This window comes from Zosterops lateralis, assembly GCF_965231275.1.
Source record: "Zosterops lateralis genome assembly, chromosome: Z".
Taxonomy (NCBI): domain Eukaryota; kingdom Metazoa; phylum Chordata; class Aves; order Passeriformes; family Zosteropidae; genus Zosterops; species Zosterops lateralis.
The window spans coordinates 23,325,806-23,338,776 of record NC_139800.1 but is presented as its reverse complement, the minus strand read 5'-3'; the positions used below and the strand labels follow the sequence as shown (position 1 = coordinate 23,338,776).

Below are 12,971 nucleotides of genomic sequence, written 5' to 3'. Positions count from 1 at the left end.
AGACACTGCCAGTGAAGAGCATCTGTTGCCCTTTCTCCCGGGAGTGAGAAGCTCTGGGGATAGTGAGAGTCCCAAGTGATTTCATTGAGTGAGAGAAGGATAATTTGAATAACAGAAAACTTATTCGCACCACAGTGGCAAGGTTTTTAAATTTACTTATATTGTGATATGAGGAAGATAAAAGATATCTGAAAAAAACAATAGGAGGAACATCTGATCCTCTACTCACAGAAAATTCTCAGTATCCAAGACTCCTGAAGCATGTGGATAAATTAGATCCAAATCCCTCTCCCCAAGTTTGAAATGGAGGCTGTTATGTTACACATGGCTATCCAACTGAGCTAACAGTAGAAGTGGAATTAGCTTTTCAATTTCCTTTTCATCATGCCAGTCTCAAGAAATGTTTGCAATTTAAGTTTCACTGACCCTGATATTCTGACAAAGCATTTTTGCCCTCACGCACCAGTGTTTCCAGAGGAAACAATTAGAAATTTTAAAAGTTACGTTTAAAATTTCATGACCTGTGTGAAATGAGTCAGATCCCTCTCCCAATGTGATTCAACAAAGCCACTGTCGGGTAAGAGGAGTGACACTGATTTATTTGCCTCAGACCAAGCTACAGCCTGCATTCCATGGTTAGTTCTTTGTTTACTAATTGCTTTTTTCCCCCCTTGCAGAGTAAATTCTGGTGCTAATTATGATGCACAGTAAAGAAGAAAAGCAAGGCTCTGTATATGAATGTTTGACTCCTCCATTAATTACATGTCTGTCTTTGTTCTTCCTTGCAGATGAACAGACCGATCCAGGTGAAGCCAGCGGACAGCGAAAGCCGAGGAGGTAGTTGACTGCATTGCTTTCAGCTACAGTGCTAAATATAATTGTTGTCTCTGGCTTCTCTCAGGCAGTGTGCTGATCAATTAGTAATGTAATCACTGCCAAAGAAATTCCCTCCGCAGCAAAGATTCTCTTTATTAAATCTCCTTTACTTCGTCACACTTTCCTCATATTCAATTATTATTTGATTTTAAAAGGCAGGCAGGTGCCAGCGATTGCTTGAGAAACAAATAACTGCCTCGTTAAGAAGTGAAGCATCAGACACTGACTTAACAAAGTTTAACAGCAGTGGACAGCAACGGGGGTTTTTTCAGACCTATCTCAGGCTGAGCTGTAGAGGTGTTTAATTTGGTTTGGATAAAGTAGATATTTTATGATTTCTCTAACCATGTGGTTTCTCTAATCATGCTGTTTCTGCTTTTACTAAAGCAAGTCTTCATCTGGAAAAAGCAAATTCTGAGCTGGCAGAGTTTTCTGCACCTCTATCAGCTTATCTGGATAAACCTGTTGTGGAAACTGAAGACTTCTCTCAGACCCAGGGAGTTATTCAGGATTTACACTGGTGTAGCTGAAATCAGGAGCTGGTATTTTGCTTTTCCATTCTACACAGTGGATTTGGAAGGCTTTGTTAAGTGATTGTTCAATAGATCACCAGTGATGAGGTGTTTCCTGTAAAATGTTCTTTTAGCTGAACTGATGTGGTGATACTTCACCGTACTCTTCTAATAGGAGCCTGTTTGTCAGATCAAACACACAGATCACTGAGAGTGTGTGAAATGGTCTGTTATGCTGGATAAATTACCATCCTGATTTTTTTTTCTTGTATCTGTACATTTATATATATACACACGCATATATATAATGACATGTTCTCTTCCTCTCTATCCCTATGTCTTTGGGAAAAGAATAGAGAGCCTTTTCCTCATCTTTTCAATAAAAACCTCTAGTGCTTATGTATCAGATAGATGTGGGAGTAGATTTTGTCATTTAGTAATGATGTGGCTCCTAGTTGTCTGAAAACTCTTCCATTTCCACCATAAATATAAACCCTTCTTCATTTGTGGGATGACTATCTTTGTGCTGGCATTAGTGGAAATCACCAGCAACAACTACTTAAAAGGAGAAAAATGCCTCACAGACAAAAGGCACCATGTTCTCTCTCTTTTCATTTGAAAGCTGTGGATTTCAGGGACTATGGCTGTTTCAGTGTGAGGCTAAAACTCTCCAGTGACTCAAGTCATTGGAAGACTTTGTACGTTTGTAGTCAAAGGGCTGGTGTTACCACAGGTGAAGAAAGGCTCTGTAAGGAAGGGTTGTGGTGCCATGTGATTGCAGAACAGGAGAGCTGAATGCTGGAAAAACACCGGAAATCTCAGGGATAAATATTGTACTTTCAGAGCCTCTCTAAAGAAAATTTGGGGGAATCTGGTTAATACTGGACATAAAGTATCTGATGGGATCTAGAAAATTCTGCATTCAAGGGCCAGGGCACATTTTTGACTTGCAACAAAGACATGTCACATTCTACAGCATTCTCTAGTGGTTTTTAATAGAACCAGGTCAATTTCCTCCCCTTTCCCTCCCTGTCTGATGATCTGGCTCTGTGTCTGAGTAGGATTGGGTAAGCCATGGGCAGTTGTCAATGCTAATCTCCTATGGGAAAATGGAAAGGCTCAGCTGCCTGGGCAAATGAGGGGACATTATGCACATTCCAGTGGAATTCGTGCTGTCAGCGAGAGTGAAGGGAGGGCCTTTTGTCCATTTAATTAGACATACCAAAAAATAATAATTAGGCTGGCCAATTTGCTTAGTGCGCCTACAGGGTATGTAGCTTCCAATTTTTTTTTTTTTTTTTTTTTTTTTTTTTTTTTTTTTTTTTTTAATGCAAACACATACCTGGCTCTCCGGGAAGGGTTTTCAAACTCCTTTACTAAGAGCAGCTGCTTTCAGGAGTGGTGGTATGAACTGCAAAGGGCTCCAGTGGCAACTTGATTCCACATTACCCCACCCATGGTCCCCTCCCCACTGTATTTTAGCTAATTATCACCCCATCTCCTACAAACCTCATCTCTGCCCATCCAGTCCGCTCCCACATTTCTTCTGTCAGAAGTGATCATAATGCGGAAGCTAGCAGGTGCTCTCATCATTGGTGTGAAAGACACGTTGTCCTAATTCCTCACTGACAAGTGGCTTCTGGGCTGGTGATGTTTCAGGACAGCATGACTCAAGGGCAGCTATGGGAGAAAAGAACAATTGGCACCCAAGGGAGGCATTGTACAAAAACTTACGTTCTTCAAGAGCCCACCGGTTAAAGCAGGCACAGCAAACAGAATGCTAAAAAGGAAGCCCTGTATCTTAGGAGCACATCAAAAGGCTTCATTAGGGCTCCAAGATAAAGGTTAACCTAAACAACAAAGAAACTTAAGTTGTAGCTTATTACAGTCTGTCCATGTATCAGTATGGGACATGAGGGAGGAGGGGAGCTTGGAAGATGAAGCAGCTCTTCCACACAGCACAAGTCTTTGGTCTGCCCAATGTCCACACTCTAGATTATGGGGAATATACATCCTGGATTAAGAGGAATTCTGGTACCAGACCACAGTGTTAATGAAAAAATGCAGCATTCTCTGAAACTGCAGTTTGCAAGGAGGTTTTTACTGAAAAAGGTGAACAGCATTCTTGAGGAAATGAGATTGTGTTTTCTTTGGGGACAAATACTTACATTTTGCTGAAACATGAATCTTTGAATTTTTCAGCAAGTTCTTCTACAAGTAAAAGGTGATGAGAGTCACAAATTTATTCTCTCCCTCAACCAGACTCAGCTCAGATTTCCTGTTTTTCTGGAGTCTGGATTTTTCAATCTTTAACCCTCCAAATCTCCTAACTCTTAGTTTAACTGAAAGTGAGTATCAGCATTCAGTGTGTGTGAGCTAGACCATCTATTTAGACCATCTATGTTTGGGAAAGTGTTCAATATATTGTTTGGCAAAAATTACAGCCAACCCACCAAAATGGATATGCTGGGTGCCCTTTAATATTTTCTTTGGGTTTATTATTTTGTTTGTTAATCTCCATATTGTACTACAAGCAAGACGAAGCATGAAAACCTTTTAAGCAAAAAATGGTATTATTTACATTTGCCTAATCCTATGGGAAATAGAAATGAATGTGTCCTCAATATATTTCTCTGGGGAAATATTCCAAATTACTGGGAAAATTTTGCATTTTACGTTCCTGCCTGTTTGTGCATGTATGCACATAGTCAAGATACATAATGTTCTATAGGGGTACCCCTTCTATAAAATGCTTTATGAAGCTTCAGATACCTGATCAGGAAGTCAAAGTCCTTTGAGATTTTATAGAGACTTTAACACTAATTGATTTGATAGAATGTGATAGAAAGCGAACAAGTCCATATTTTGTCCTGAAAAATCAGATTGTGATTCTAGCTCTATTAAGGATACCTTATTGGCAAACTCTCATTGGCTTTTATTTTGGCTAGATTTTATCTTGACTATATGAAAAATACTTTGTCAGAGATTATTAGCTAATGCAATACCGTTTTAGGGATGTAAGTTAGAACTCTGAATCAAAATTTTGAACATAAAAAATCCCAACTAAACTGTTAGAATTTGCTATTATTTTCATCTGGGTAGAGGTGGTTTTCCTCGGTTCTTTGTCTGATATTAAGCTCTAAAAATAGCCTGCAGATATCCATCACTTAAAGTTTCTCAAACTTGGAGAATGATCTCAAGTCTGTTTTGTGGTTTGGGGCAAAAGTTTGGAGCCAGTTCTTATTTCATCCACAATATCTCCAGCTCTCACTAGGCAACTCTCACTGCAGCTGGCAGGGTTAACCTATGATAAACGCAGCCCCAAGGTCCCACTACATTGTACAGGCAGTAACATTTTTTAAAAGGAAAGGACTCTCCTGCTGCTCCAGTTGCAGTCCATTAGTGATGCTTAGATGCTCCACTGCTCCCACATTCCTCTCAAAGGACAGAGGAAGGTCCATGAAGGAAAGCATGCAAAGATGTACACGATGTGCTACCCTGGCTCAGTGTAAATGTCACTACCAAAATGTGTTTCACCATGGTTTTGGGGTCCTCCAGCATTTTGTGGAAGAGAAAGTTCCTGGACTAAAGAAAGGAAAAAGAAAGTGATTTAGAGTTGAAAGTGGTTTAGAGTTGAAAAGGTGTAGTGTCCTGCAGAGAGGGTGATAAGAGGTCTACAGGAGAGGCTGTTGTGCATCATATTGCAATGTTTTCTGCATGCAAGAAACCTGCTAAAGTTTCTGTCAGTGCTTTCAAGCAAATTATTTTTGTGCCTCTTTGAGGGAGGCTTGTGGTGTGTCAGTTTTTGCTGTTTGGCAGCTGGAAGGCTTGGACTTTATAATTCAACTAACTTGCAGCATTTCTCTATCTGCTACCTGATGTGCAGGGTCTGAAACTATCTGTTTGGTCATGGTTTATTCCAGAATCAGAGCAAAATGTTCAAGAACTGAATTAGAATTAATAGCGTCTTTCTCACGTACAATGTTCTGCCTTTTTTTATACCCTTCCATCAGCTTAGTAATGATGATGAGGTCAGAATGGCCTCTCCATGCTTTCTAAACCAAATTTTCATTTGGGACAAAAACATGGGTTGAATCCTTCCCCTGCAGGTAGTTTCTAACTTGCTAGCTCTCTGCTGCAGATGGCAGGGTAATCTGCCCTAGGTCCCAGTAACTATTCGTTAGTTAGTTGTTTTCCATTTAACTCATCAGAATTACACAGCTTGTGTAGATGGCCAAAACCTCTCAGGAAGCTTCCCACCCAGGTACTAGTCAGATCTAGGCCTATTTAGATGCTGCAATCAAGCAAGACTAGTTGCCCTCAGCTTAGTTTAGTTTCACGCCTGTATAACAGCCCCACATGGAATGATTTCCTTCCTCCTTGGAAGCCCTTTGTAAAGAGTAAATTGGTTGCTCAGATTTTTAGACTAGAGAAGTCTGAAGAAGACATTTAAGGATAAAAAAGGAGAGGGCTCTTGACAGAGCTCAGCATCTTCTCTTCTACCCTACTGAAGGTTGGGATGTGCCTGTGTGCAAGAAGTCCTGAAGTCTGTGGCTATGAATCTGTCAGAGTTGTACCTTTGCAGCTTTTTATCTCTTCCTTAGTTCTGATCCACATGTGCTGCCTGTAGCATCAAGTCCGTTGAAGACATTTAACTAGTTGGTTCCAATCTTTTACCTTAAAAAGACTTCCCACCCAATAGGCTGAAGAGCAGGTGGAGGAATATCCTCTTCCAAGGTGGTAATCCATACCTTTATGTGGCCTGCCACAGCTTTTTCCTCAACTGCTCATCTTTTTTTTTCTCTTATGGTCTACACACTCATTCAGCAGGAATAAGCAGGTGCCACTGGTAAACTATTTAGGGAAGAGGATAACTTTCTCCCATCTCTGAGTTGGGGAAAAGATGTCAATGGACACATCTCTATTAACTCTTTCAACATCACAATGAGTGCAATATGACTCACACTGATCTTTCATAGCTCAGGTAGAGAATGGCACAGACAGGGACTTGCAATGCTCATGCCACATATGAATCCCAGCCTTTGCTGAAAATGTTATAGTGGAGATGCTGACTACTAGCCGTAGAGCAACATTGTCAAATTGTATGAAGTCTGGACTTAAGACCTCTGAAAAATAATCACTTTCTACACCATAGGTCTCATATTCCTCATTCTTTCCCTCAGTGTTTACAACAGTTTAAAGAGCATCTCTCTCACCTCTTGTCAACTGTTGCAGTTTGAAGGGATATTTCCAGCTCCATGTCAAACCTTCCTCCTAAATCTCATACATCTCCTCTTCCAAAGATTTGTCCCAAACCTGGTCAGCTGGTTTTGACTTTTCTTTCAGGAGGCATTTCAAAAAAATAATCCCACATCCAAATCAAAATATTTTTTTCTACATTAATTATATATCAAACATTACCCATATAGTACTGAATTACAGTACATCTGTGTGGCCAGTAAAATGACTGGTTAAAAACAAACCTAATATTCTGTTAAAAAGTCCATCAGAAGTAAAAATGAGCTCATTAATTAAAGAGAAAAGAAATTAAAAATCAAAAATCTAGGCACAGGTCTTGATATTAAATTGGGAGGCAGCTTTCTTGCCTCAGAGGCTGGAGAAGTGTAAGAACCAGCAGAAAACCTCAGTATCACTGTCAGAGGCTCCTGAGGAGTGGCTGTAGGAGATGCTGCAGTACTGGGAGAGATGTCAGTACCTTAAAGACTGTTTGTCTGTGTTGTCAAAGGCTGAGGAAACAGCTGAGCCCAGGACCATAACAGCCACTTAAGTTGTCCCACAAACTTGAGCATCAGTCTGAGAACATGTCCATTGGATTTTATTTCAGATCTGAACACCTCTTACGATCTGCAGTGTTTTTCCTTCAGCCCTAAGATAAACCTGATCTAGAAAGAGCATTTTAGTATTCATGGAAATCTTGTCTGTCTAGCTGTACCTGGTTGTGGGGCTGATTGCAGCTAATGGGAAACCGAAATCTCTCGGTTTATTGTGGAATTTAAGCACTATGTGACCCTACTGACAGCTGACATTCTGTTGTCCTCAGAAAGCTGTATTCTCAAGCAGAGAGAATATACCTGCATGCAAATGGATTAGTTAATTCAAAGTGGCCCTGGATGACCCCATTCATGCTCTCCACTCTCTGTTAAAACTTAATTCTGGGTGAGAAAAAGGGCTTCAACAAATTCTCATGTGTAGTGTTTTATCTTTGATGACTCTGCTGAAGGCTGATGTGCTCCATTCCACAGTCAAATGTTGAAAGCATATAAGGGACATCAAACTTTTGTTCATGTCTGCCCTTCTCATGGTGATTGAAATCGATGGAAGTGTGCCCATCAATAGAAACTGGAAAAGATCCACAGGACATTGTGTTCTAGCACATGTCCTAAGGACAACCTTTTAAAATCAAATATTAGGGGAATAAAAGGGAAAAAACCCAAAACCCCAAAACCACCTTGCACATTTTTCATAAAGTGTCTGTTACCTAACAATTTACTGACAAGAAGGAGGAGAGAGAGAGAGAGACTGGGGAGCTCATCTCCTCAAGGTTTTGATATTGGTATATTGGTTCTGTTTCTTGCTACAACAGAACTTTTGATCAATTATGTAACTTTGATTCCCTTCTCCTTTACACCCTCCCTTTATTGTCTGCTTGGGCTGTGATATGCTTTTTTTTTTTTTTTTTTTTTTTTTTTGCACATTTCTTGTAGATAGTGCTTTTGGCATTCATGCAAAGGCTGTCAGTGTCAAAGGGTTAAGGCACCAATGAAAGTCTATAGCTGCACAATGAAGGATGTGTGCGGGGCCAAAATTCAGCTCCAGTGGGTGATCGAGAGCCCTCATACTACAGAGTAATATTTGGAGTTTTCTTCAATAACAGGGCAAAATGGAAGGAGCACTGGGAGGAGAAGAGTGGAGGAAATAAAAAATATAATCCTATTAAAAAATTCTACCTTTGTAAATACAGTTCAGCCTCCTAGGTGAACTCAGGGACACATAACAATCCCAGTATCTTTTTCTTAATGTAAAGGTTGCTTGTCAATGGGGTTTTATATGGCATTAATAATACATTTATATATACACTCCACAATTAATTGCATAGCATTTATGGCACTGAACAGTAAGAATGCATTATGATAATCACTTCTCGTGCATTGACTTTATTGTAAAGGTTTTGCTGATCACTGTAATTGGCTTGTTATTACACAGGAATATAATAACACCTCTCTGTATAGTAGTTTATAGCACATCAATAGCAAATGCACTCCCTTTATTGGAAGCAATGTGCATTTTATTAGAATACAGCTGAATAAGTGCAATCTGTGTAGACAAATGAAGTTTCTAATGACCTGTCTCACAAAAGAGTCGAAATAACAAGCCATTTATTATGTATTTTTTTTCCACTGATGAACTTCTAGTTACGGTTACACAGTCATTGCTTGAAAAAAAGTAAGGCATGTTTTGCTGTTCTTTCAAAGAAACACTTTGGGGAAAAAAATATGTGGACCATTTTTCGGCCGATGTTGAATAAAGTAAGGGTGACTGATGCTCACACCTTAGAGATTTTGTTGTCTTGTTGAAATTTTCCAAGCTTTTTCCTTGAGTATTTGATATGGCATTCACAATGAATTAAAATGTTCCTACACTGAGTCCAAATCCAGCTCCTGGAGCAGTGCTGTTCTAGCAACCCCTATGCAGTCACCAGACTGTTAGGTATGAGGGGCTTGGTGTTGTCCTTACTCCTGTTGTATAGGTTCTTTTCCTTTATTGTACAAAGAGGCATGTTTTATAGTTAGCAACAAAGAATCTAAGAAGGTACCCAGAGTGTTTTTTCCTGTCTGCCACCATTACTCTAGGTCTGAATTTCAGATTTTTCTGGGAACTTAAAGTGGCATGAATCTGGCATATAAATGTAATTAATGTGCGTTTGTTTATCCAAGTATCCCCAAGTGTGATCAATGTCAATCAAGTGCCTAACCACTTCTGAAACCCTGAATCTGGGTAAACAACATTGTTGTTTTCAGACCTGGTACAGTTATTCTGCTGTCCATGATACAAACTTAGTCTAGTGTTCAGCACTGAAGATTATGAGTGCTAGTTTTTTGTCATAAACTCAGTGGGTCAGAGGGTGGGGTTAATAATGCCAAAGTTGTGGGTTTGATCCCCACATCAGCCATTCACTTAAGAGTTGGACTTTTGCTTCCCTTCCAACTCAGAATGTTCTACGATCCTGTGATACATGCCTGCTTCTTCTCAGCTGTCATTTTTTTACTGTAGATTTGCAAATATCCTTGATTCTATTGTAATTCAGGGTATTTCTGGAAAGCAGGAGCTAGGAAATGTCTGCACCATGGGCAGAACCCTCAGCTGTTGGCACGCAGACTGGCTCAACCCAGTTTTAACACAGACAAACTCTCTTCTCTGAGTGGGAGTTTCAGCGGGGAGGGTTTTGCCTCTTGCCTGCTGAGATCTCAGATTAGAGTATCACAGCTTGCAAGAAGTTTCAAGACTCCGGAAATACTGGAGGTCAAGAAAACTTTTCTTCGTGACATACACAGCATTTTCCAATTGCTATATTTATTTTGCAGTATGTTCATGAAATGAGCTTGGGAGGCAGAAAATCTCTCTATGTAAATATTTTAGCTCTCTGAGTAAACTGTATCTAGTGCTTTTACCCAGAATCTGGGCCACTTAAGAGCCTTAGACTTAGAGATGGAAGAAATTTTAAATAGGCCTACTATGACATTTTTCTTAGAATGTTATTTCAGGCAGAATTCACTTTTTCTACCTTTATCACAAAAATATTAAGCATAAAATTTAAGTTAGTCATCTAGTCTCCTCCTATGGACAGTGGAGAGAGAGAGAGGAGCTTCCAAACTATGATTCATCCTGTCCTAAGACAGATCAGATAAATTGTACTTCAAAGTTTCCCTTCTCTCTCTCCTCACTGAATCAGGAATGAACCTATGGCAATTAACTTAGATTTAGATATCTCACTTTTCGACACCTAAAGAGAGGTAAGATGAATCGCAACTTTCACCTTTTCAGGCCACAGTTTTCTATCTGTATCACATGAAGGATGATACTTGACTGTTCTGAAACCCCAGGCAAGATCTATGAATAAAAATTGCTATATAAAAACTATGGATTTTAGAAGTTGGGGATTTGTCCTAAAAAGAAAAGGTGTCTCTCTTCAATAATATGTTTACTTCATAATATCAGGGAAAGAAGAGGAGGGATTGCATCCTTATCAGCCTGAGCAATAGAGATAATATGATCAGTTTTAATTCTTCTTTAAAATCAATTTCCATTTTCATTTTTGTATTTTAGTTTGCTACCACTCAAATGGTCAGGACAGAAAGTGAACCAAAAAAACCTCCCCAAAAACTTAAAATTAAAAGTAGTGCTCTGTACCATCAGAGTCTTTAGAATGGGTTTTCATAATTAAGAAAAGTATTTTTATCTTTAAAACCGGCTTGCTTTGGAATCTGTGATAGAAAATGAATATGTCCCGTTGTAATATCATTTGTAGAGAGATAATTTTCGAGGCAGCACTGCACTGAAACATTTTCCCCCAGGGAGGATAAACAGTTGGCTTCAATTAGTGAGGGACTGTTTAATTTCTTTTCAATTTTAAGGACAGTCTTGCAGCCTGATCCTGCATGGGAGAAGAGAAAGCTCTACACAGGGCAATAGACTGCAGGTGGAAGACTGAGGCTTAAATTCTTGCCTTGCCACAGATATTCTCCTTGACCTTGAGGAGGTTACTTAGGATCAGGCTATTATTTTCACTCCATTTCTATCTGGTGACTGTTATTACCTTTGACTGTCTGAATATACATGTAAAATTGGTCAAACATCTTGCTCTGACTCCAGTTTCCTTCTATAAAATAATATTGGTGCTGCAAGGATACATGCATTAAAGATTATTAGGTGCTCAGGTTCTCTAATCATTAGTTCCACAGAAATAACTTGGTTAGATAAATAGAGGTGTTCAAAAGTGTCAAATGTGTTTCACTGCTCAAATCTCACATAAAGTCAATGGGCCTTGGGTGTCTAAATATTCCCTTTGAAAGTCTCCCCAAATAATGATGTTCTTCCAAATAGTTGCAGCCAGCTTTGTGGGCCTGATTCCTTACACTTTTACAATGGAATCAGCTCTATATTTTTCCAATAGGAGAAGCTGCCTATGGATGCCTGTGGAAAGTGAGGAGGACATGTTCTGTGCCAAGGCAGGTTTGTTTCATAAAACAAGTTGAGACCTGAACAATGAACCAGACCGGAAGAGTGTTAAAAATAAGGGAAAATAACTTAAGTACCTTAGGACTGAGGGAATGCTTTATTTTACCATCAAATCTTAAATGTAGGAATTGAAAGTTAATAAAATACTTCCTGTCCATTAACTACCATATGAATGGTAATTAATTCCCAAAAATCTTTATTTTATCTATCTCTGGAGTCACTGATGAATGGCCAGATGCATTGATTATAAACCACAAAATACTAACACTTCCAAGCAGACAGCCAATTAACATGAAATTATATTGCCACAATGTAAGGTACATTGGATGTGTTGCTTTCTTGTTGGAGCTCTTTTTTCCTTTTTTTTCTTTTTTTAATGATTATGACTATTATTATTATTAATAATAATAATAATAATAATAGTAGCTAATGAAAAAGAGGTGTGGAAGAGAGGGCCAGAACCAGAGGTAAGGGAGAATGAAGATTGTGTGAGTTTGACAACTTTAGAGACTGGACTAAATCAACATAGTCTCTCTACTCGCTAGATCAGAAATCTAATTTGTTATCTTTCTTGTGGCAGTGCCTAGAAGACCAGGCAGGAATGACAACACCAGGTTCACTGTACAACACAGAACAGACAGAGGTCATCTTTTCCTCAAAAAATTAGTCTCTAAAGACAACCAGAGGCAATGTCTGAATACAGAGTTGTCATATAATGTCTTCTCAGGTGTGACAAAAAACACTGTGCTGTGTTGCACAGTTAGGAGAGAAATTAGCAGATCAGGTTGGGGGCTGTGGAGTTAGGGTCTGCCCAGAGTAAGAACACAGTAGGATGGCCTTCAAGCAAAGCTCTTTTTGGTGACACATCTTGGGACGCAAAGCAAGTGACATTGTGAATAACACACACAAGAGCTTAAGCCAAAAGCGCAGCGTCTTTCTTGACAAGGGCCATTCTCCCACACTCTCACACCACAACAAACAGCTGCCTTTGGTGTACAAGCTTGCTAGCAGAAAAAAACCTGAGGTTTTAACAGGTATCCGAGGGACATAACAAGGAGCCTGTTATGCCACCATGCCACTTGCTACAGAGGAGGCAGGTCTGTGGGCACTGAGGTAGAAAGAAGGGTGCAAGGATATAGATGTCCCTAAATACCAACTGTATCTTTACAGAGAGCTTTTCAAAAGGACCAAGGCCACCTAAAACTAAACAGAGGTCAAAAATCATGTTCACAACAGAAATTCAAATCCAGTGTCTGCAATTAACTGAATTTATCCATGTGTCTCCTTGGTCTCACTATGTGATCCCACACTCTTCCCTGGTATTAC

General features: G+C 39.4%; 1 protein-coding gene across 1 annotated transcript in view; it reads left to right on the top strand.

Annotated features, from left to right (window-relative positions):
- The window catches only part of CELF4 (CUGBP Elav-like family member 4), a 693,954-nt gene that overhangs the window by 391,644 nt on the left and 289,339 nt on the right, over nt 1–12,971 (top strand). The window contains exon 3 of the mRNA XM_083883995.1: nt 789–837. Coding sequence (XP_083740121.1) covers nt 789–837 — 49 coding nt within the window. The remainder of the gene's footprint in view (nt 1–788; nt 838–12,971) is intronic.